Source organism: Anopheles bellator, chromosome 1 (genome assembly GCF_943735745.2).
Source record: "Anopheles bellator chromosome 1, idAnoBellAS_SP24_06.2, whole genome shotgun sequence".
Classification (NCBI taxonomy): Eukaryota; Metazoa; Arthropoda; class Insecta; order Diptera; family Culicidae; genus Anopheles; species Anopheles bellator.
This window is the reverse complement of record NC_071285.1, coordinates 59,210,440-59,234,312: the sequence shown is the minus strand read 5'-3', so window position 1 is coordinate 59,234,312 and position 23,873 is coordinate 59,210,440. Positions and strand designations below refer to the sequence as shown.

The 23,873-nt window shown below is 47.7% G+C and overlaps 1 protein-coding gene across 1 annotated transcript; it reads right to left on the bottom strand.

Moving 5' to 3' along the window:
• Nucleotides 1–754: 754 nt before the first annotated feature.
• Nucleotides 755–23,155, bottom strand: LOC131216016 (uncharacterized). Its single transcript, XM_058210413.1, has 6 exons — nucleotides 22,813–23,155; nucleotides 9,761–9,942; nucleotides 9,603–9,675; nucleotides 7,553–8,761; nucleotides 7,301–7,484; nucleotides 755–972 (listed from the first exon to the last, which is right to left on the bottom strand). The coding sequence occupies exons 1-5, from the start codon at nucleotides 22,892–22,894 to the stop codon at nucleotides 7,318–7,320; spliced, it is 1,713 nt and encodes a 570-aa protein (XP_058066396.1). The 5' UTR covers nucleotides 22,895–23,155; the 3' UTR covers nucleotides 755–972; nucleotides 7,301–7,317.
• Between the last annotated feature and the right edge of the window lie 718 nt (nucleotides 23,156–23,873).

Here is a 23,873-nt window from a genome sequence, read left to right as displayed (position 1 = left end):
TTGTTGATACGAAGTGCAGATATGTGTGGATGTCTGGGAAACCAGAGGTTAGCTTGGCGAGAATTCCGTGGGCTGGTCATTGGCGGAGCCTATGGTTTGGGGTTCTAATGTGTTCTTTATGTGGGAATTGTGATGTACGCTACCAATGAGATACATCGTACGTCGTAAAGTAGTTTAAACAGTGGAAAAAAGCTTCTCATTCAAAAATGGAAAATGATAATCTTACTTTTGAAACTCGCGCACGATAGGGGCCAACAATCTGTCCGCAAGTTGAACTTCGTTCATTTTCGTCTCAAGAGCCACCGAAACAATATCATATCGTTGAGCACAACTAGTAACCTTTCTGATTGTTTTACAATCGGCAGCTGCGTGAACTATTCGCAATGGCGATGGTTTCCCTTGTGGCCGTGTCATAAATTGTTCACTTCATCGCTTCCGGCTCCCTCCGGAAAGGTTTCAGAACTATGAGAAGAGAGCGTTAGGGACCTTACTGTAATCCATGTCCTTATTTGCTATGCTGACGAGCGGGCGTCACCTTCTACTACTGTTGGTCGCAGATCGACCATTTGAGCACACCCAGAAATGAGGAAAAATTCTCCTATACATAACATCACACTGCTACTGTAGGTAATACTTCGTCTAAGATAAGCTACGCTACGGGGATTTTAAATCGGCTCATTCTCGGAATCAATCAATTATTTCTGTTGCTGTTTGAATTTTAATCGATCTTCTTGTATCGATTTAGTCGGGCTACTGCTTATTGTTTCACTCGTTCCATCTCGCCATTTTACGCTAAATATGTTGATCCACTATTTATCATTTACCCCTGTTTACATTTTCTAGTAGTTTTGGTGAGTGGTTTGGTTTGCTCGTTTCGAGAGTGTGCTGTCTTCCTGCCGTCCAGACCGGCGCTTCTGTATAGGTGCGCCAAGGATAGCGTCAAGGATCTGTGCCGCAATGTGCCAGCTGACCCTAGGAAATGTATAAACTTTGTAGAGGTGATGCAATGTACGTTATGTAAATTATTATGTCATGTAAATCGAAATGTTAAATCATACAAATGAAATACGATAAGCAAGTAGCAAAATAAATGAAGATAAAATCCGGTGAGTGGCAGCATAACTGAATGCCGAGGTTGTTCATTTTATTTTTACTTTTCTACTTAATTGACACGAACCGTTGATTGTCGATGATGTGGAAAGTTGATCATCGGAAACTCGCTCAGTCCAGCGGTAATGGTAGTAACTGCGGTTACTAAGGACACCCCAGTAAGTTGCCTTAGCAACTGTATCGCGAGCAAACTTGCGTTCCTTTCTTTTTCGGTGTGTAATTTATCCTGTAGCTCCATTAAACGATGCGCTCGAACGGCAGGCCAAACTGCACCTCGTTATTATTGTGCAAAAGGGCTCGAAAGTGCGGTAAGCGTAAAACTTTTAACAACATCACCGTCTCTGATCGGGCGCGACTGAAACCGACGGCAAAAGGGCCGATTTAATTTAACGAGATAAACTTAGGATGCTGTGGACGGGACGGGAGCAATGGTTTCAGCCATTGCTTATCTTAACTTCTTGTTGGTAATTATTATCAGCTATCAAACGACGAAAAAGTTTAAAGCAAAACCGATCGCAGTGAACCGCATTTACCCGTGGTATTTTCGTTCATTATGGAATTTTTTACCCGTAGCGATACTGCGGCTGAAAATTTCCATAATGCCATTTCCAGTAACGCTCCGGAACAATATTCCTCGAAGCGTCTTAAAGATCAAATCGCGAATCGTGTGCCGAATTCGGGCAAAATATACGCCAGTACCCCGATTCCGATGAAACTGATACTCATTGTGCTGATATTTTACATCCACTAATGACGGCACCCATCTTATCAGTACCCACGTACTCCTCGAAGCATCGGCTCCGCTGGCGCGATATTCGACGTTATCCGACCATTACCCTACTGGCGCCGTGAGGCATTGGGCCAGTTGGATTTATCATGCTCTCTGCTTGCGGAGCCACCCAAGAAACCCTTCTCATTTGGGGTGGCCCATGAAAAACGGGCACCACTCTGTGCATTCCTTTCGAGCGACAAAAACTGGTGAAAACCCGCCGGAAGAAGCAGAAAGTAGCACGGGTATTTTCTGGCCCTCCAGGTGCCTCGAAAACAGGCTGAGCAGAATGTTCCGAAACAATTTGGTTTTCCAATTTACACAGTATCTTCGCCGGCAACGTCGCCGGCAACGACGACGACGGCGGCCCCCCGGGGGAATAAGGAGACCGGTTCGCGTTTTTCTCCGGATGCCAATCCGTCGCAATTTCCAATCCAACCTGCCGGCTGATGCGGAAGATTATCGGGCGCGAGAGAGAAAAGCCCCAAAATTCCTAAGGACTCTTTGCGGCTGTCGGAATGCAGGTCGGTCGGCGTCGTTCGGTCGGCATCCGTCGGCTCCGGCTATTGGTTTTGACAGAAATTGATGTAATGCGATGGGGAGATTGCGATCCGCAGCTGCTGGGGATCCGTTCCGATGGACCGCAAATCTCGCGAACACACACGTGTGCGTATAGGCCCCCGGATTTCGGATGGTCCCGTAAAATGACGCGCGATGCCAGTTAGGCATCGCTGCCCGAAAGCATCCACAAGTTTATGCTGGTTCGTTCATGCTGTTCGATTGCGTGGCGCAATTCAACAGGCGGCTCAACGTATCGAAACCGTAACGCATGTGAAGTGGCACGGTGCACGACAAACAGACTCCGAACTTTGTGCTTCAATCTCTTCATTTCGCATAAATTAGACTTAAAACGCTTGGAATTGAGAATTGTATAAATGATTGTTCGATGGCTGGTAGTAATTATTCATTTTTATTTATTTCCTGTGCAAAGCCAGGAAGAACTCACTGCCGGGCGTCTGTTGAAGCAATTACGGGCATTAATTCCGTTGTTATGATTCGGGGGTCTCCATTTTTGTATGAAAATGAAAATTAAATTCGTTTTTCGACCGCCCGCCATTCGAACCCGCATCCACTCAACAATGCAGCTCTTATTTTAGCTCCGCTTTGGGCATGAAAAATGTGGAAAGCGCATTCACAACTCTGTCCAATATCCACAGGCAAAAAAACGGATATCCGAACGCGAATAAAGTGTACAGAAATTGCAGTTCCAATAAATATATGCTCTCCTTTTATTTCGTTTCGTTTGCCTTTGTTTTCAAACCCGTTCTCTAAATTAAATCATTTCGAGTTACGCGAAATACTGCAACAATAGTTTGCTCATTGTAATCAAAACATAGTTAACACTCTGGTCGGCTCGGCCATTTCGCAAATCCCAACCCCTCCGGCTCCGGCCGGGGCCCAACGCTCCGTGCGGTTTTGCTAATGAACTTATTTATAGTTAGAGAATAATTTAATTTACACATTCCCGTCGCCGTGGCCCAGAGTAACGGATAGTGTCGGTCAGGGAATGACCGCAAAGTGGAGGTCGCTCCCGTCCAGGGCAGGGGGTTCAAAAAGCCAACAATTATCAATCAAGGTTGTTGAACGATTTTATGAACCTCCCATCCGGAACTTCCGGCGGGGCGAATGGCAGGCCAGCGTCCGGGTTCAGCGGAGGTTCAAATGGATAATTAATAGCTCTTAAAAACTCTCCAAGCCCTGGCGTTCGCTGGAAAGGTTACGGGTGCCAAAATGGTCCGTAAATTGCACAAAACGGAGCCTCCAAATCGTTCGTCCCGGGGCCGGGGACATGGATGGATTTCCATTTTCAAGCATTTTCCAACCAGTTCCGGCGGCACCCGGTGTGGTATCGAGTTTTAATCAACGCGTTTCGGACGGCTTAATTATTTTAAACAATAAGCTCTGGAACCGTGGGCACGATTCGTGTACTGTTACATCCCCCAAATCAGGAAGGACATTAATTATCAATCACGCGGTACTGGGAGGACCCTTTTCGTACGCTGCACGGATTCGGACCACAATTCGGAGCCGGCTCTTCGATCGTCGTTCGGTGGTTTTACATGGTAATTGAGAGATTAATTGAGAGACACAAAAAGGACACCTGACAGATGCAGTTCCCTCTAGGCCAGGACATTGCCACGTTCGGATTTCTATGGCCACCACACACAAAAAAACGCCACCCATCGGCCGACATTTTAATTGACACGAAACTTTGGGTAGCACGAACCGCACCTTTGGCCGTGTCAACTGCACCGCAAAGTCCTCGCGCCCAGGAACCGGGCTCGTAGATCCGGATTATCCTGGCGTGATTTAATGAAATTACCATACACAAATATGCTGGGCCCCCTCCCTTGCTGGGAAAGAATTGCATCTCGATGGTCGGTCGATGGTCGACCCGATCGACGGATGTCAAACCGTCGTTCCGTGGAACATGCGCCGACTAAACCGCTACCGCGGGTCGTGCCGTTAATCGCGTTCATCGAATTAAGTGTCGTTGTCGTACCACGGGTTTATAATTTGTCCCGTCAGGTCTGTAATTACGCACGGGTTGGGTCGCGTCGGGAAAATCGTTTCCGGCGATGGTATTTTCGGTGGTCAACCGACAGCACGATCGGCACTTTAAATTATTTTCCCAAAATGTTTACCGAAGTTCTCTCTCCACAATAAATCTCGTATCTTGAGTGTCGCTTTCCGTTTCGGCCTCCGAACCGGGGGCCATTCCGTCAACGCGGGTCCATGGTCCATGGGTACCTACCACGAGATGAAATGGACAATGCAATTAGATGGACGACAGGCGCCAGCTAAATGGGTTTCTGCATCAATTATCCAATTGCCATTCCCGACAGCACCGGAACAGCGTCCATTTGCCGTGCCAGCGGTGCGCGTTCCGGGCGCGTTTGAGGATAATTCCATCATTCAATTGTTGCTTCCCAAGTGCCGCCGCCGGGACACCCGAGTGTGGTGGAAGCGATGAAACTTTGCGAGCCATTCCAGCCATCCGGGTTGCGTCTCTTCCGCTCGAGCGGAATTACATTTTTCTGTGTTAATTCTCGTCACCGCCAATGAAAGCGGATCGCGCCCGACACGAATTATGCATACGCCAGCCGTGGTTCAACGAGTTCTGTTGGCGTTAAAACAGCAATTTCTATTATGGACGGGCGGAATGGGCGATTTATGCGAAGTTTAGATACGCCGGGGGGCGGCCACTACGGAGCTGCATCCGAATCGCACCACGCAATTATGTTTATGCAAATGGTACACGTTATTGAAATCAGTCACGCGCGCATAATGCACATAAAACCAATGCAAATAAACTCGCCGAGTTTACACATGGCGCTCAATCGGTAACATCCGTTACTGAACTATGGGGCGAGTCCCATGAACGGCATTTTTCTAGACCGAAATCGGCGAAAGAATCGACCCGCGGTAACCGATTATGCTTCGAGGAAAGACTACTTGACTTCGGTGTCCCTTTGACCATTCTCGGCAGGTGGCAGATAATAATGCGTCACGGGCCTCCGAAATCCCACAAAACAGAAACCCTCTCCAGAACCCTCGGCTCGGGTCTGACAGTGACATCTGTTTCTGGTCAGCACCCTACCACAAGTGCCACTTTCCGTGCGTGCGGGCGAAAGAAAATTGAAATTTTATTGATTTAGTTGTCAAAACCAAGCCGCCGCCGCCCCCGGGGGAGCCGACGAAGACGACACCACCACCACCACCATCGTCGTGAAGGGTCGCAGAAAGTAAACGAAAGCTTCGTCCTTGAGTGATCATCGGCAACAGGAGGCCTGCGCGATGTCGCCTCGTGGCATTTCGCGGCCGGATGTCACATGCTGGGCACACTTCGTAATTGCCTTTCGTCGTCCTCGTCGGTTTTTTTTTTCCAAATGGTGTTCATTTATTTCCATAAAAATTTGACTAGATGGAAACAATTACTCACCCCACCCACCCCTAATTGCCGTTCCCGGGTATTGTTTCGCGAGAAGTGCCCTCGGGAACGGCGGGTCCTTGATCAACCACAGTTGACCCTCAGTATACTATTTGTATGCCCGATTCCGGCACTGTCGCTACTCTGCTGCCGCCGCTGTTGTTGCTGCTAGCGCCGCTGCAGCTGCTGCGGCTGTTGCATCGGTGCTTGCTGGTGGAGATGGGATGCCCGCCAGTCTCGCCTCCTCGGTTGCACTCGTGGCCGCCGCCTCCCGCTCGTCGCGCCACTCGCGCTCCAGCGTGCCAATGATGTCTGCACACATCTCGCTGATCGCCGTCCACGCTTCGTCGCTGGAGAGGAGCCGCTCCTGCAGATTGTCCGCGGTGATGGGGTGAGCGCCGCCATGCGCCAGCAGCCTCACGCGCACGTCGTCATGCCGCGGGCATTCGAAGATGGCGTGCTCCGGCGTTTCAACCCTGCCACAGAAGGTGCACTCGGGGGAAAGCGCGAACTTCTTGGCGTACAAGTACTCACGGAAAAATCCGTGTCCAGAAAGAACCTGCGCCAAGTAAAAGCCCACGTCCCCATGCTTCCGAGCCACCCAGGGTTCCACCTTTGGTACAACACGATGAGCCCATCGCGCAAAGCGACTCGCGTTGGGCCTCTCCGCGTGGTCGTCCCACTGCTGCTGCCATCTTCTCAGCGTCTCCTCCCGCTCCTGGGCGCGAATCTGCTTCCTGCCGTCGCTGTCTCGTCCTCGTCGGTTCCTGTGGGTATGTGTGTGTGCTAAATTGCGATCAATTTCGTCCGAAACGTTCCGCGCAGTGGCAGCGAAAATTTACATTTTGATCATTTGACAAGCCTCACCTCGCCTCCCGGAAGCGAAACGCACATAAAACAAGCACTTGTGTTGGAAATCCGTCGTAAAAAATTCGCCCGCCCGATGGCGGTGTGTGTTTTGGGGCGTGCGGTTCGACGAATTTTTGTACCACTCATCGGACGATAGCGAACTCGGCCTCCAATTACTGCGGATTACACGCGAGAAAAGTTTTCCCAATTTTCCAACATTCCAAGAGTCGCAATCCTCGAAACTGTACTTCGTTCGTTAGCTGACGGTGTTCATTCGACAACGAAATCGACCTCAGCGAACAGAAATGCAATCGTTGCAATTAATTTCAGTTTATCGAACCGATTTAAGGGGGATTGTCAAGTTCGTCAAAGTGGTGTGGATTGACAGCCAAGACACCACTCGTTGTTAAATGAAAACAGCGATATAGTACTCTTAACTCTAAATCATAAAGTCTCGAACGGAGTGAAACAACTAAAAACATAAAATAATAAAGCCACGGAACGGAATGAAGACTTTTGTTTCCCGTAAAGTAACTTGTGCTTAAATTCAACTACAAAAGAGAGAGTTTTTCCGTACTTACCCCATTCTACGAGGCGTCTAGAAACCTGCTCCGTCCAGTATGTCTGGCAGTATCAACGGTGGACAGTTGAGCGGCGTACAAGTCACCCTCGGCGAGGGGTCGTTTTCGGGTCCGGCCACGCACACACACTGCAAGCAGTTGCCCGTTTCCTGCTTGAGTACCGCTCCGACCGGATACGTCACACCTGCGATCGAAGCACATTTCGTTACTCCGACTTACTCCGATTTTTGTCCGCTAGTTCCCATCACTTACCCATCACTACGCAATGTTCGACCGTTGGTGATCTCGTGGTGCTACCGAAGTCCACCGTTCGAACGTAGACCCCGGAAACTTCCGGATAGATTAGCTCCGAATGGTTCGTTCCCTCGCCATAGTCCGTCTCGAGCGTCGTCGAGTTGATGATGTCGATCACGGAAGACGGAGCGGCGGTCGATGATGGGCTCCTTGAACCACCACCCTGGGTGACGTTGGTCGTCAGCATGATGGCCGGTGCCACCACCCCGTCCTCTGCCCCACTATCTTCCTCGTCCTCGTCGCTAGCATCCTTCGGCACCACGGACGAAACGCGACCATCGAAACTGAGCACATCCCGGTCGTGACCGGCCGGTTCCTGTAGCTCGGTTCCAACTTCCGGCCCACCGATCGTGCCACTATCGTCGAACATTTCCACGTGCCCCGACGACGTTATGATGTAGTGTTGCGGCACATCTCGATCGTGACCGTGGCCAACTTCCGGGTGCCCGCGAGGTGGATCCGTTTCCCGTATCATCCCGTACCCGTACCCGCCGAATTCTTCGGGCAGTTCGGAAGCACCCATCGGACTGTCCGGCTGTTTGACTACCGATGGATCGTTCTCCTTAGAGCTCGATTCCGATCGCTCCCGGAAACGGTCCGAAGAAGTTCGCAGAGTTCCGCTGTCCGAACCCCGAGCCAGAGCATCACTAGCAATGGCTACCGTCGGTTTGCGGTTCACGGCGAACAGTTTCTGTACTTTGGTTTGATCCTTCAGCTTTCTGCCTTTCGGTTTACGGGCGCCTGGCTTAAACTTTCGTCCCGCTTCGGTGGCCTTTCCCTCCTTCGCTGAACCGATGGTGCCGGGACGGTACATCATGATGGGAGGCGTTTGAGGGAAGGTGAGCATACTTTTCGGAATTCCATCGACCACCTCACCGTGACGGGTTGACGTATCCAGCGGAAGGGCACCATCTTCACTATTTGGTACCGGAGTCGATATGGCCACGGTACTGCCGATGGCCGTCGTAACGCCGTTACTTAGAGTGTCCGTTGCAATTACCCGTGTCGTACCGTCCATGGTTCCTTCGCCGAACGTCGCCGGTGACGGTGAAGTATTGGAGAAACCTTTCGACCTGTACACGAACGGTGCCGTTGTCGACGACTCAACGGGTTGACCATCAGCCGGCACGTCCTGGTCGGCATCATGGCCGGTTTTCGTTTGAGCATCTAAACAGAGCCGAGATAAATTTGATTTATAAATCTGAAACAAGAACTTCAACCAACACGCCAACCGGTTAAAGAATGCCTAAAAAGTCCTATTACTACTCGCAACACCCTTAGCAACCTGCGACGTGCAACGTAGCAACCAGCAGCAAGCCATTTTTCAATCCGATGGACAATCAATTTACAAAGCCGCCCATGTGACGCTGTTCCGGTGTGGGCTCTGTGCCAAAAAGCATGCCGGCCCCGGATGGCACCTCCGAAGGCCTAACGAAGGTCGATAGATTGCATTACCCTAAGTGACACTCTGGGCCGGCTTTCCCGATAGGCTTCGGATATCCGTACTCGGAACGTCCGTAAATTGCATTACGTATTTAGGAAGGGAAATTTTTCAGATCGATAAATTACGGAGCCACCCACCCAGAGAGAGAACTCGGCTCGGAAAGACGGCACCTATCCAGTTATGGCCAGGGTCAGCACCCGAGCTAGGGATTGGCCGGCATCCGGATGAATAATGTTCAACTGATTAGACACAGCCAACCCCCAACGGGGGCTCCGGCCAGTGGTTTTATTTTCAGATTTTGGCCGGCTGCAGCACTGATTTATCCGAACAGATACGCGATTGTCAATTGCACTGATACCAGACACAGCAGCTATCTCTAGAAACGGGGCCAGTTCCGTCGTATAACACTGTCCTGTGCTGTCCCGTTTTTACTGTCCGTGATATGTGTTACGTTGCGCGAATGAACCATTTTCATGTTTTAATGATATGACTTTTAATGATGCTGCCGCTGTCGGTCATTAAAAGCTTTTCACTTACTTTCTAGGAGTATTATGCAGTACTCACCGCACTGTTTCCACCAGCAGAATATCTCACCGTCGATGCAGAGGCAGATCTCGCACGGATCGAGCCTTTGAATCTGGAACAAGCGGGAAAAGCGAACGCATATGCATAAAGCCCACTCCCAGTGCTCCACTCCGCCCAGGTCCGCAGTGCTAGCTCACCTTCTGGCCGTGGTCGTACTTGTAGTCGTCCACCAGGCACGATTCCGCCTTCTGCAGCTCGCCACGATCGTTATCCTTCATTATGTCGGACAGCATCTCCTGATCGTACCGGGCCTCGGTTTGCTCCGCGTCCAAATCGATGCTGTTCCGGAAGCGCTCCATCTCCATCGAGTGCGTTGGCACTGTTGGCACCGAAATAAAGGCTCAGAATTAATGCAAAACATTGCTTTAGTGTCAGCACCGAGCCGAGAGCTCGCCGAGGGGTTTATTGTTATTCATATTTTATTACTGGCACTGGCCATTCGCTGGCTGCAACTACGCCCTAATTTACGGCGCCATTTGCATTCCATTTCCAGCGCACTCGGTAGATGTGCCCGTATTGCAATAAAACAAAGTTGAAAAAAAAATACTCCATTGAAATAGACAGAACAGAAGGATCACATTAAAAGTGGGAAAAGGCCATAAACTGCCCATTTATTCCGAGTGTCTTTCGACGATCCTTATTGCTACCCGAGAAAACCCGGCCGGAAGTATGTCAACCACAAACGGAACAAAATATGATAACAACAAAGAAAACCAACACACCCAACCGAAGTGAGGAAATTTGGCATTACAAAAGAAAATGCACCGACCGCGCAGCGCAGTTTTCCGTTCACTTTCGGTGCACACAAAAACGCTCGGTTCAAACAACAATTTCCCGAAGATGTATGGACCCCTGTTTGCAGATGAAACCTCCCGGGGAAAAACCTGGAACCAGACACCGGGAAGGGGAGCGGAAACGCCCATCCCTGAAACTCATAACTGCTGTCGGTGGCCCCCTTTTCCCATAGATCGCATCGTTCGGTCGTTTCGGTGTTATGGCTACGGTTGTTCCTGGTGGCAAAGCTTTCAACTTTCACACCGGTTCGAAGGAACGGATTCAAGCGCAAAGGAAACGAACCATCTCCGTTTGCTTACAAGCTTTACTCTGGGCGTCGAAGAAAAACGACGACGGTGCATCGAAAAAGCGACAGAGCGTAAAAGTGTCTCCAACTTGCACTTCAGGCGGTCCACCCCCCCGGACTTATGAACTCACAACCACAACAACACGATGAGGATGGCGATGAAGAACGGGAACGGGCAGTTCTCTATGGCATGCTTCTTTTTGTCCCCTGATGGAGAATGAGTGTCTTGAAGCGCACGATTTCCCTATGCGCGTGTGTGTCTCAAGAAAACGACCCGGAAACAAGAACGACAAGCATTTCCCGTGTTCCGGTACAACTGTGTAGCTCGGTTCGGCAAAAAGCTCCCTACGCAAATGGACCACACATACGACCGGACCAGCGACGGCAACCCGGCAATGTCTTCATTCTTCTTTTAATATCATAAACACACATTTCTTCTGGTGCTCGAGACCAAACCTTCACGCCCTATTCCCAAGGTGGCTGGCCGGAGGATGAAGAAACCCAAACGGAACCCTCCTTAGCCCGGGTGGCCAAGAATAATAGGACACTGTTTGCACATGGGGCGATAAAAACTTCCCCGCTTTGGTCGATCGTTTCGGGACGGGCTGGTCCCTCGGTAGGGGGTTGGGTCCCCGAAATGGATGAGAGTAAATTTAGCACCAGAATAAGATACGGCCGCCGGAAAAGCTAGGCCAAGTCGCCCAAGACGTGGGAAAAGTTTAAACAGAACTCTCGCCGCCTCAATCTCTCCCGTTTCTTATGTCCGTTCTTCGAGAGACACACTCGGCCACAACGGCACAGCTGTGTGTGTTTTTCTCGATCACCGGAACTGATAGATTGGAAAGTTTCCGGTCGTCCCGGGCGTTGGCACATGCATAAAATAGTGCGATTCGTGCGCGTTTTTTGTGTAAACATTGATGTGCATCGCGGTCGAAGCTCCCCAGGAATAGAGTGGATTATAAATTAGAATGGTAGCATGGAGCTTCGGTCTCTACGAATTTTTATTGCTCAAGTTCAAGCTCGCCATCCTTTCAATCGAAACGTTTCAATCCAACTCCACTCCGGTCCACTGGCAAACCACTTGAAAAGTGTTTTAAAATCTGCACCAACTATTGAATTCACCGCCAGCGATCAGAAGTTGCATCCCAACAAACGAACGAAAACGGGGAGCTAACGGATTCGTCTTCAACGTACCGGCAAATGCAATTTCTTCTGTGTTCTTGCGCTTTCTATTTCCTCTTGGCGAAGGTTTCCATTTTCGCGCTCCAGTCTAAAAGGTTTCCAGAGTCCTCCCCGGGCCGTGGGGTACTTTCAGCGGGGCCACCTCAGGAGAGGCTACAAAGTTAGGAAACTTCGGTAAACACGTCCGAGGTGATAATCTACCATCTATCTGTTCTCTCACTCGCTCTCTCAAGGACCGGTCACAATTGATTCGGCTGTTGATGCATTAAGTGCAGGGTGCGCTATCATGACAGGACCTATTTGAATGTCAAACAGTCATATTTGTAAACATCAATAAATTTGATTTTCACACCGTTCTCCATGACGTGTATTTTTTAATGTTGCTGCTTATTGTTGCTATATAAACATTAATAGTGAAAGTACCACCATACGAACTTTTAATCCATTATTTTCTCAGACTGATAAGAACAAAATACATTACCAAAGGAATAAATTACATTAGGCCCTCTGTTGAATGCATCTGTCCGAACATTCTATTATTCAAACGTGCCGTGTAAGGAGTATAAGCGATGGATGATGAAAAGCCATAATTGTAAAGGCATAACGGACGATTCGTCACGATCTGATGGATGCGGTCGAAGTTCAGTCTTTAACCAACGGTCGAAGACTGCAGACGTAATGATAGTTCAAATATACATTCATCCATTTATAAGATGGATATTAGCAATTGTTTTGCTCACGAAAATCCACCCGAACCGTTGCAATTTAGTGGAGATGGTGGACGATATCGCCAGTTTCGATAACAGCACTCAAGTAGGTGGAACCGAGATATGTGTTTTCACAACAGAGAACTCGACTCTAGAGGAAATGGCGCCATTTCTGCTGTCCACGGTAATGTCCAAGTATCCAACAACATTCGTGAATAAGGATCTTTCCATCGACGTCAACACATCCAAGGTCGCTAGTGTGGTACTAATGGACCTAACAGGCTTTCCAGACGAGGTACGAAAAAACTGCATTGAATTTGCCATTGAATCAACCGAGTTAAAGGCGATTGATCCCTTCACAGTTTCCTCGACAGTACGTCAAAAGACATCTGGCCCACCATCCGTGCTACAAAAAACCGGCCAAATTCATTATCCTCCTGAGCAGGACTAGTTTCGAACGAAGAAAAACAATTCTGAGGTTCCTCAAACACTATGGGATCCTGAACTATGTTCTCGTTCCAATAGCCAGGACGATTCCGGCGAATGGTACATTCGTGGTATACACAGAGAATCGGTTCACACACCAGGAGTACTTCTTCCGCTCAGATGATCGTCCCGTGGGTCGCTTCTTTCCCAACAAATTTCTAGACCTCAACGGTTACATATTTCGCATGGGTGGACCAACAACACATCCTTACTTTGACCCACCCGGTAATTCCAGCGCTCTTGTTGCATTCATTGAAATCATGTTCAAAGAACGCATGAACGGTACCATTTATTACACGTATCAGAAAAAACTGAAAGCAGATTGCTATTTGCGCCAAAACGAGTTTCGGAAACATTTCATGCACACTTTCTATTTACGTGAAATATCGGGTTTCTTTCTTTTATGTCCGGTGAATCTCGAACGTGATGTTTTGGGTCACCTGCTCAAACCATTCGCAGCTGGTATCTGGGGTATTTTAGGTGCAATTTTTGTATTCTGTAAGATAATTCAATTTCTGTTTCCGAATACCTATCGTTTCGATCTGATCTCGCTCACTTTCTTCGGTGGTGGAGGTACCGAATACCAGCAGCCCTTCGCCTTCCGTGCTGTTATGCTGACGCTCACTGTTCTTGTGTTCTTTCTCTCGGAAGCCTACCTCACGAAGATCATCTCTCTAATGTCACTATCACCACATCGCAAACCACCTCACACGATCGCTGAAGTAGCAGCGTCAGACTATCGCATACTCGCCATGCGTAAAGTAAATTTTCCTATACCACGTGTTCTTGCTAAAAACATTCTTACCTATAACGAGACTGTGGAGGAATATGAAAGGATAGGTCAACGGATTTATCACGTTTACTGTAGTAGTTGGACGGAAGGCGATGCTCGATACTTGAAAACCATGCATTCCATGGACATGTACATCGTAGAAGAACCACTAATACCTTATTCTGTATCGATTCAATGCCACAAACATTCACCTTTTTTCGAAATGGTTTATCGACAATTCCGCTACTATTACGATTCCGGCATTTGGTCCCACAAATGGAAGTGTTTCGATGATTTGGTCAACTATTACGATACCGTAATTAATAAGTCACAGCCGTTCCGTGAAGTGATCTTTGTGCTCGATGATCTGACCAGCGTCTGGTTGCTGGTGGTGATCGGATGTTGTATAAGCATCGCGGTTTTCGCGGGAGAAACAATATATTTTAAAATCGAGGGGGCCAAAATTAGGCGAAAACCTTGTATCGTGTGGCATTTACTTCAACAAAAAATTATTATAATGCCCAATAAAAAGTAAAGGCAAAGCAAGGTATTGAAGAATTATTAATAGTTGCATAAAACATCGATTTAGTTAATATCGGAAATTCGAAAGAAAGAACGACCACCGTTAAACCACTCCCCGATAATGTGGTCTTTTGTTAACAACGACTAAAGAACTTATATTTTTTTTATCGAATTTCGAGTTTCATCAGCCATATGATTTAATAAATGATGATCGATTTAATGTACGACCTTCAAATGCTAGCGTGTTGCAAGCCATGTCGACGGCTATGTTAAAATTCATTAAACATTAATTTAATTCAATTATTACTCCTCTGCCATCACTGGAATAATGAATGAAAACAAAGCCATTTTCTGTAAAGCGTTTGCAAGCGATCGGCATCGCACGAAACACACATTTGTACAAATTATTATTTCTTCCAATGTTCAGTCTGCAATACATCGTCGGACGTGGAAGGCGCCATTCGAGTCGATTCGAAAATGAAGTCATCGACAAGATGGATCCTTATTTCACTGTTGCAAACTATTTTTCAACAAACTTGTTGCAATTTAGTGGAGATGGTGGACGATATCGCCAGTTTCGATAACAGCACTCAAGTAGGTGGCACCGAGATATGTGTTTTCACAACAGAGAACTCGACTCTAGAGGAAACGGCTCCATTTCTGCTGTCTACGGTAATGTCCAAGTACCCAACAACATTCGTGCATAAGGATCTTTCCATCGACGTCAACACATCCAAGGTCGCTAGTGTGGTACTAATGGACCTAACAGGCTCTCCAGAAGAGGTATGATTAATCTGAAATGAATTTGCAATTGAGTCAACCGAGCTAAAGAAGATTGATCCCTTCACAGTTTCCTCGACAGTACGTCAAAAGACATCTGGCCCACCATCCGTGCTACAAAAAACCGGCCAAATTCATCATCCTCCTGAGCAGGACTATTTTTGAGCGAAGAAAAACAATTCTGAGGTTCCTCAAACACTATGGGATCCTGAACTATGTTCTCGTTCCAATAGCCAGGACGATTCCGGCGAATGGTACATTCGTGGTATACACAGAGAATCGGTTCACACACCAGGAGTACTTCTTCCGCTCAGATGATCGTCCCGTGAGTCGCTTCTTTCCCAACAAATTCCAAGACCTCAACGGTTACGTATTTCGTATGACTGGGAAATCATCCTTTCCCTTCTTTGTTCCACCCGGCAATTTCAGCGCTCTTATCGCATTCATTGAAATCTTGTTTAAAGAACGCATGAACGGTACGGTTTATTACACTTATAGTGACAAAGTGGGAGAAGATTGCTGGTTGGACCAGGGTGTTTTCCGGAAAAATTTTATGCACACTTTCTATTTACGTGAAATTGCGGGTATCGTTCTTCTATGTCCGATACGCCCCGATCGTGACGTTTTAGGTCACCTGCTCAAACCATTCTCATCCGGGATTTGGGGTATATTAGGTGCAATTTTTGTATTCTGTAAGATAATTCAATACCTGTTTCCGAAGATCTATCGTTATGATCTGATTTCGATCACTTTCTTCGGTGGTGGAGGCACCGAATACCAGCAGCCCTTTGCCTTCCGTGCTGTTATGCTGACGCTCACTGTTCTTGTGTTCTTTCTCTCGGAAGCCTACCTCACGAAGATCATCTCTTTAATGTCACTATCGCCATATCACAAACAACCTCAGACAATTGCTGAAGTAGTAGCGGCAGACTATCGGATAATCACAACGGAGCAATCAAATTATTCTGTACCCAGTGTCCTTGCTAATAATGTTCTTACCTACGACGAGACTTTGGAGGAATATGAAAGGATAGGTCAACAGATTTATTTCGACTACTGTAGTGTTTGGCCAGAAGGCGAAGCTCTACGGTGGAAAACATCGGGTGTTCCAGGAATGACATCATCGTACATCGTAGAAGAACCAATAGTATCTTATGCTGTCTCGATTCAATTCCTAAAGCATTCACCATTTTTCGACATGGTTTATCGACAATTCAGCTACTATTACGATTCCGGTATTTGGTCACATAAATGGAAGTTTTTCGTTGATTTGGTAAACCATTACGATGCTGTAATTAATAAGCCACAGTCATTCCGTGAAGTGATTTTTGTGCTCGATGATCTGACCAGCGTCTGGATGCTGGTGGTGGTCGGATGGTGTATAAACATCACGGTTTTCGTGGGAGAAATAATATACTTTAAAATCGAAGGGGCCAACATTAGACGAAGACGTCTACGGCAAGGCTTCACCTTGCCGTAACTTCACCAAAAAATTATAATACGGCGTCCTATGTTAGTTACGGAGCTCAGTTAGGCTTTATTGCCCGTCGAGCCACTATATCAATAAATAAATAAATAAATAATACCTTATAAAAATAAAGACAAGGCAATGTATTGAAGAATGAATTCAGTAGTTGTAGGAACGGCCACCGTTAAACCACTCCCCCTGAATGTCGTCCTTTGTTAACAACGACTAGTGAACGTTTAAGTTTGCCAGCAAACCGAGAACTATTGAAGAACTAAAAGATAACATCACAGCGGAAATTGCTGCTATTGCATCCGAAATGTTGTCAAATACAATGTAAAATGCCCAAAAACGGTCCGCTTTTTGTGTGTCTAACGGAGGAAATCATTTGACCTGAAATTGTATGCTGCGTGAATTATCAATAAACGGCATTCTTTACCCTAGATAAATTTTGTTCATTTGTCAAAATTGACTAAATGGCAGAGTTATTAAACATTTAAATAGGTCATGTTATGATGGCGCACCCTGCGGTCAACATAAAAGATGAACACCTTCACGAACATTCTTTTCTGCTGTTTATGCAGACCAATTAGTATAGACTATGGTTACGGCGTGTTTCAATAAGCACCTTCAGATGCTCCGTAAATACACTTTCAGTCTTTATGCACTATTATCAGAAGTAGAGATCAAAGAACCACGCGACGCAGAAACGCCCGTTCCAAGCCGCTCTTGATTGAAAGCGATTGTTTTTTGTCAATCGCAAATACTCATAAAATCTCATTCATAAGCATAAAAAAGGGGAAGTATAACCTCTTCGACTTGAACGACTTAAAACGACTAAGGAAACGATCGTTATGGGTCATCAATAAATATGGAAACTATTCAAAAGTACGCAGTACGCTTGATCGCTTGATTGGCTTCGTAACTCATGCACTACAGAGCCTAAGCATGAGAGCATCGGTGCTATACCGTAACATACAATTAAACTTTTGTGACGATCTTGGAAACCGAACTGGGAAATTTTGGCGTCCGACCTATGCTTTTTTCATAGTTTTTGTCCGCCTCAGCAAGAGGATCATAGATGTTGACCGCGCCTAGCTGGGTCGAGTGAAGTGCACTTGAAAGTTTGTATATTTATGAAAACGGGTTTCAATTTCTTCTACCGAGGGCGACCCATATTTCCGCCTCTTCGAGTGTTAGGGCAACAAATTATTTTCTTTTTGTTGCATAATTCTCCCTCATGGGGGTCATAATTTTTTTACGATATCAATTTTCTTGCTAGCAAAACTCTTCCTGGCGTGATCGAATGACTCTTTCTCTCTGCAACTCCAACGATGATCGTCTACTTCCGATAGTGTGGAACTGGAAAATTCCAAGGAGAAAAAATACGGCCATTGTTTCACATTTCACAGTGTCTTGCCTTGCCTGACCATCGCCTGGTATCGCCAACTCCGATCGGTTGTGAAGAAAACATTCTTATCCGGACTCCGGTCTCCGCCGGGGGCCCTTGCCGCGCAGATGAACTGTCGAAAAGTTTCGTTGGCCAAAAGGAGAATAAAGCGAATCGGCTTCTGGCCAGCTTTGCTCCAATCTTGAGTCTCGTCTCGCGCGTTACACTTTCCTCCGGGTGGTTTCGGCGAACTTTATCATTGGATTGTGGAAACGGAAGCAAAAAAACGGAAGAATAATCCAACACAACTTTCCAAAATTTCGCCCGATGGCCCATAGCCCGCAGTGGACGGAATGAGACTCATTAAAATAATAAAGCAAACGCGAAACACGAAAGTTAGACTACTACGCGCGTGTGAAGTTTAGCGGACGCTTACGGATAGGCCAGACGGTAGCAAGACGAAAAAATAAGCCCACTCGTTCCACCCCTAAGAACCTGACACGGAGCACATGAAATACTGACTTGTTTGCCAATTAAACGGGTCTTCGCCTTGGTTTTCGTTTTACTATGTTGTTACGGATGGCTAAAGTTGATAATTTTAATTAAAGAAGACGATCAACCTTTTTGGGACCCTGAAACTAACCCAAGATGATAAGAAAGAGAAAGATGCTAAAGATACACAATCGTGGACCAATCTGAAAGTATGACTTCATTTATGTACATCCCCTAAATCTTAATAAACCTGAACACTTTAGTCAACCTGCGGAGCACGACTTTTCGATTCTGTTGAATTCCCGGAAACAATTTACTCAAAAGCAGAAGGGGCTGCTCTCGTCGATCACAAGATTCGCGTGCCCCGTGGCGAGAGAAGAAAATTACTTCCAACAGGCGTAGCGAGTTTCTAGGAATTCCAAGCCGATCCAAATCGGCTGGAAGGTAGAACCACTCGGACTCGAATATGGGGTTGCCGACTCCAATTGAACGGTCACGTTCGGCTAGTTTTCTAATGCTTGAAGGTTAATCGATCCTGCGGTGGGTGCCTTAGAACACATCGGTTCCAGCCAGCGGTCCAACAACTTACACGCGTTTTATGTCACCTGCCGTTGGACGCCAGCCAGCGGAAGCCTACAATCCGTGTCTGTGCCGTGCCGTGATTTTTGCCCAGTCCCCCGACTTCTCGATCCGTACACCGATCCGTCGCCTGACACGCACCGATGAAGCACAAAATCGGAACGGTACGAGCCGAGCGATCGATATTCGATTTCCGCCTTCCTGTGCCGAGTCTTCGGGCGACTCCCGAAACCGCAACTCCCGACCCTCAGGGCCTGTGGCCGACCAGTGTCTCAGACGAGGAAAGAGCATCCACCTTATTGGGTTGGATGAATCACACATACACACGTGAATCGAAAGATTATTTCGCTTCACCTTTCGGAATTCGATTCGACACCAAACCGACAATTCCACAAAACTCTCCAAAGCCTCGCGATAAAAAAATGGGTCCGGAATTCCAAGCCTCGTAGGATTGTGGGGCTTTTATGCTAGCAACGGATGCCGGATTGTCTCGACGGCTGACCACTAGTGACGAGCTGAACCCGGCCACGTGACACGTGCTGATACCGTAAGGGCCCGAGTGTCTCCCGAGTTTCCCGAGCGAACCATGTGCCCCAGGTTGGTTGTCATATCTGCTCTCCCAAGCTGTCGTTGCACCGTTTGGGGGGTTGGAAAAATCTCGTTTGCTCCGGCAATCGGTTGCAGGGATTGTGCAGCCGGTGTCCCGGTTGGTTCAAGAAATTGGACTCGGGCATCGAAAATTACATTACAGGCACTACTAGTGGTGTCACTAGTGATAACAACTGGTTACAACTAGCTCGTTGCATGAACTTTGAAGATATTTCCCCCGCGCTGCTGCCCCACAATGACGCTATCGGAATAGACACACTGCAGTTCCTGCCAACTCCAACTCCATATGACCCCAGGGGGGGGCCCGCTCGGACCGAACATGGCTCGCATCGCCAAGAAAGGAAATGGGATGTTTGGTGAAGCAAAACAATCGATTTTCCTCGGCGCCGGATGCCGGGTCGGGCTCATCCTGTATTCATACTTTCGGTACGACGAGTTACGAGTGCATAACATGATTTGATGCCATGCCATCCTTGAGACGATGCAACCAGTGTCTGTCCGGGATGCAAGGGGGGGTCGTTTGCAACAAAATTGCATTTCTATGCATGTTCCCGTAATCTATCAATTTATTGTGGCTTCAGCAAAGGGGTGCTGCCAGGAATTTGTTTAGCAACGGCCCCATCTGTCTGAGTCAATTCCATTGTTGATGCATTTTAAAGTTGAAAGTAATGAAAGAAACGGTTGCAATGCAAACTATTCAATTAAAACTGAACCGAGGATCGCTTCCATTGCGATTAAGGTACCGGAAGTGGAACGATTTATATTAAAATTCACCCTTAATCGTTGTTGTTAAGTGTTTTCGCGAAAGGACGATTGCGGGAAACCGCGCGTACGCCAAAGCACAATTGTGTGTAATATTTATACGAAAAGTTTGCAGCACCGACTATAACAAAACCGCTTCAGTTCGCGCACGCCACAAACAATAGTTTGTGAAGCATCGGCGCTCTTTACATAAACCCGGGCTGGGCGATGCAGCCCGAAGCAATAAAAGTGCCGTTAATCAAAACTAGCCCGGGAAACCCCCGAGGGGCCACCGAGTGTTGGAAACATGTTCTAAAATGGATCGAGATTTTCCGCAAAAAAGTTGGCCCATTTTATCGCCCGCTTTATCGCCTCGCGGGGCTTCCGGTGAGTTTTAGAAATTGAAACTTTTCCCACCAGCTTACCGTGCTGCGGTCCGGGAAGGTGCGATTACACCGTCGTGCCAACCATGGTCCGGCTGCTTTAAAAGCAATAGACAAAGACCAGCCAGACCCGATGCCCAACGGAGCTGTTTGGGCTGAGCTGCGCTTAGCGCACAGATCGATTTATCGGCACGCTAATGCCGCGGATCGCTCAAGACGCCGCTTTCAACTTCAAACAAACCAACAGCATCCGCAACAGCAGGGCAACATTATTCTGGGGATTCGGTCCCCAGTGGCGGCACGGGGCAGACATCCTGCAAGATTAGCATTCTTTGAAGAGCGTGGAACGCAAGTAAACGCAAGTGGGTGGCTGTAATTTGTGGAAAACTCTGTCTCTGTCTTACGGCTTGCCATCACTTCCAAGTCAATGCACCAGCAATGTGCCGTGAATTTTTCTTTACCATGGAATGTTTAAACATTGTTCAACCAGAACTTGGCCCGATCAAAAGAACAATTGCAGTGGGTAGTCCCAACCCGCTTTGCCACCGAACCGTTGATCCGACGGCGCTGATAAAGCTATTTATTTTTCCAACTTCCCCAACATAACTTCATCATCATCAGAGCTCATCACAATTGCGCGCCCACAATATAAACCTCCTAACTGCAAATAATCTTTGCGGTCCTTCGCGTGGGTCCCACTTTTGTCCCGAGGCCCCGCTGAAGGGTATGTGACAATTCCGACGCCTGCGAATGGCATCCGATAGCAGACCGCCTTTTTGCACTTCACTTCTCATTAGCGGGACGTCTCATTTCGCTGTGCCAGCAGCCGAGCCGTGCCGTGTCCAGCCCAGTGCACTCGTCGTCCTCGTCGTAATCGAACGCGTAAGCCCGTGGATGGCCGTTTCTAATGTCACTTGGTGTTCCTTCGCAAGTCCGTCGGAATAATAGGCCACGTTTGCGCTTATCCTTTTGCGTCCTGGTATTCAGTCACAATTTTCGGTGAGGACAGGGACGTACAAGTTAAATGCTCATTTCCTTCCGTTGCTCTTGCCGACGGTCTCATTAGGGGAAGCGTTTCACTTCAGCGACGAGCAGCACACAGACGAACGCGAGATTTGTGGCCGTGAAAGGCCACATCGAGGGGAACGATGGGGCCGCCGGCGAAGCGAAGGGACTCATTAGCAATGGGTCTACAGGCACGTGGGCTGAGCTGTTTTCATAATTGTCCTTCATCAGGGCGCTTCGCTTGGCCGCTGGTGATGATGTAAAAATATCTTCCGCTGAGCCATCCTCTCTCTATGCACTTTGATCATTGAAGCTTAATCCACACACAGACAGGCCCTCACAAGATCCCGTCAGGACCAAGATGAAAGTTCAAATGTGACTTCCGATCCATTGATTTCCAGCGAATGCTGCTATTTGAAGTCGCTCCCCTACGACCTCGAGCAGATGCCTCGTAGCTAACATCCATTGCACCGAATAACGCAATAAAATTGCAACAGCATTTGGGGATGGCCAACAGCACTGGATAGTGGTTCGTTTCCGTGTACCTGACATGCAAAGACCGCTCGACGACGTTGCGAAAGGTCCAAATAGCAAGCGCGTATGTACGTGATCCACCGGAGCGACGTTTGGCAGATTCGTTTACCGGTGCTTCGTAACGAAGCTTTTGACATTCGATCGAGCACTAGAGGCCACATTAAGCCCAACTCGACATTGTGGCCCCTTTCCGGTGAGTTCTGATTAGCTGATCAAACAGAAGGGTTTTTCATCATCTCGAACCTTTTCGGAAGGTCGGACTAAAAACACTACCCCTTTCGAAGGAAAATTCAACATTTCGGAAAACTTTTCAACCTTAAAAAATATAACTTACGAAAACAACAGGAAAACCAAAGCGTGTTAGCCTGTCGCTAACACCAAATGGCATGGCATCGTAAAAATGGACGTAGAAAATGCTGTCAGCTGTTAATTGCTAATTTTTTCGCCCTGACACTACTTACCACAAACCGTTGACCGAACGGCTAGGAGGAGAGTTACGGTGGCCGCCACCACCTGAGACATTATGAATTTTCTTGGATGCATTTTAAATTCACAAACTCCACACACAAATCCCGATCGGTCCCGTCAGTGCCTTATCGATCCGATCTGACACGATTTGTTTCTGACACCTTCTCTGGAAAGAGTTTCCAATTTTTGACACCCCTCGTGAGGCGTTCCGCGAAGGTGTGAAGCGGCTTATCCGGCCGCTTTCTTTGAATAGCTTCTTTTTTTCACGAGCGATCGCACGCCACCAACTTGTCACCAGCCGAGTCCCGGGGGGCCAGGGAAATTGAATTTCCGACAATTTCAAACCGACCGGCGACACGATTGGAACCGCCTTCTTGCGCTTCGGTGCACTTGCTGCATGTCAACTGCTCGTTTCGTCATCACTGCCGCCGCACTTCATTACTGCCGCATGGCACAGCGCACGGGGCCACGCAGGACGACGGCCACGTCGTTCGCTCTCTGCAGCGCTCTACTTTACATTGCACTTCACTGCACTTTGCGCGTTCGTTCGGCTGCACAAAACTGCACTTCACGCTGGCTTCAGGCTGGCAGGGCCGGATGTAAACGACGTGACCGAGCAGGAGCTACCGGTTACCGCCGAACCATCGGACGAGATGCTGGAAAAGGGAAAAACGAACGTTAGAAATATGAAAATTTTGTACTTGACTCGGCCATACGCAAGACTCGGCGACGGCACACAATTGGAATTAATTTGATTCGTTTCTTTGAGTGAACGGTACATTCGAGAGTTTGAGAAAAAAAGCCATTTTCAAAATGAAAATTTGACACACGACATGCAAAACGATTCCAGTGTTGACCACCCAGCAATTCACTAGTGGAATTGAATGTAAATATTTTCTCATCCTGTTACCGAAAACCCACCGATAAAGGACATCAGGCTCACTCGGTTTCCGCCCTGGTTGTCCTATCGAACTGCGCTTCGATAGACTTTTAATTAAGTCACCCGTCCATTGACCAACCTTTTACAGTTCCACAATTAAATGCCAACCGAACG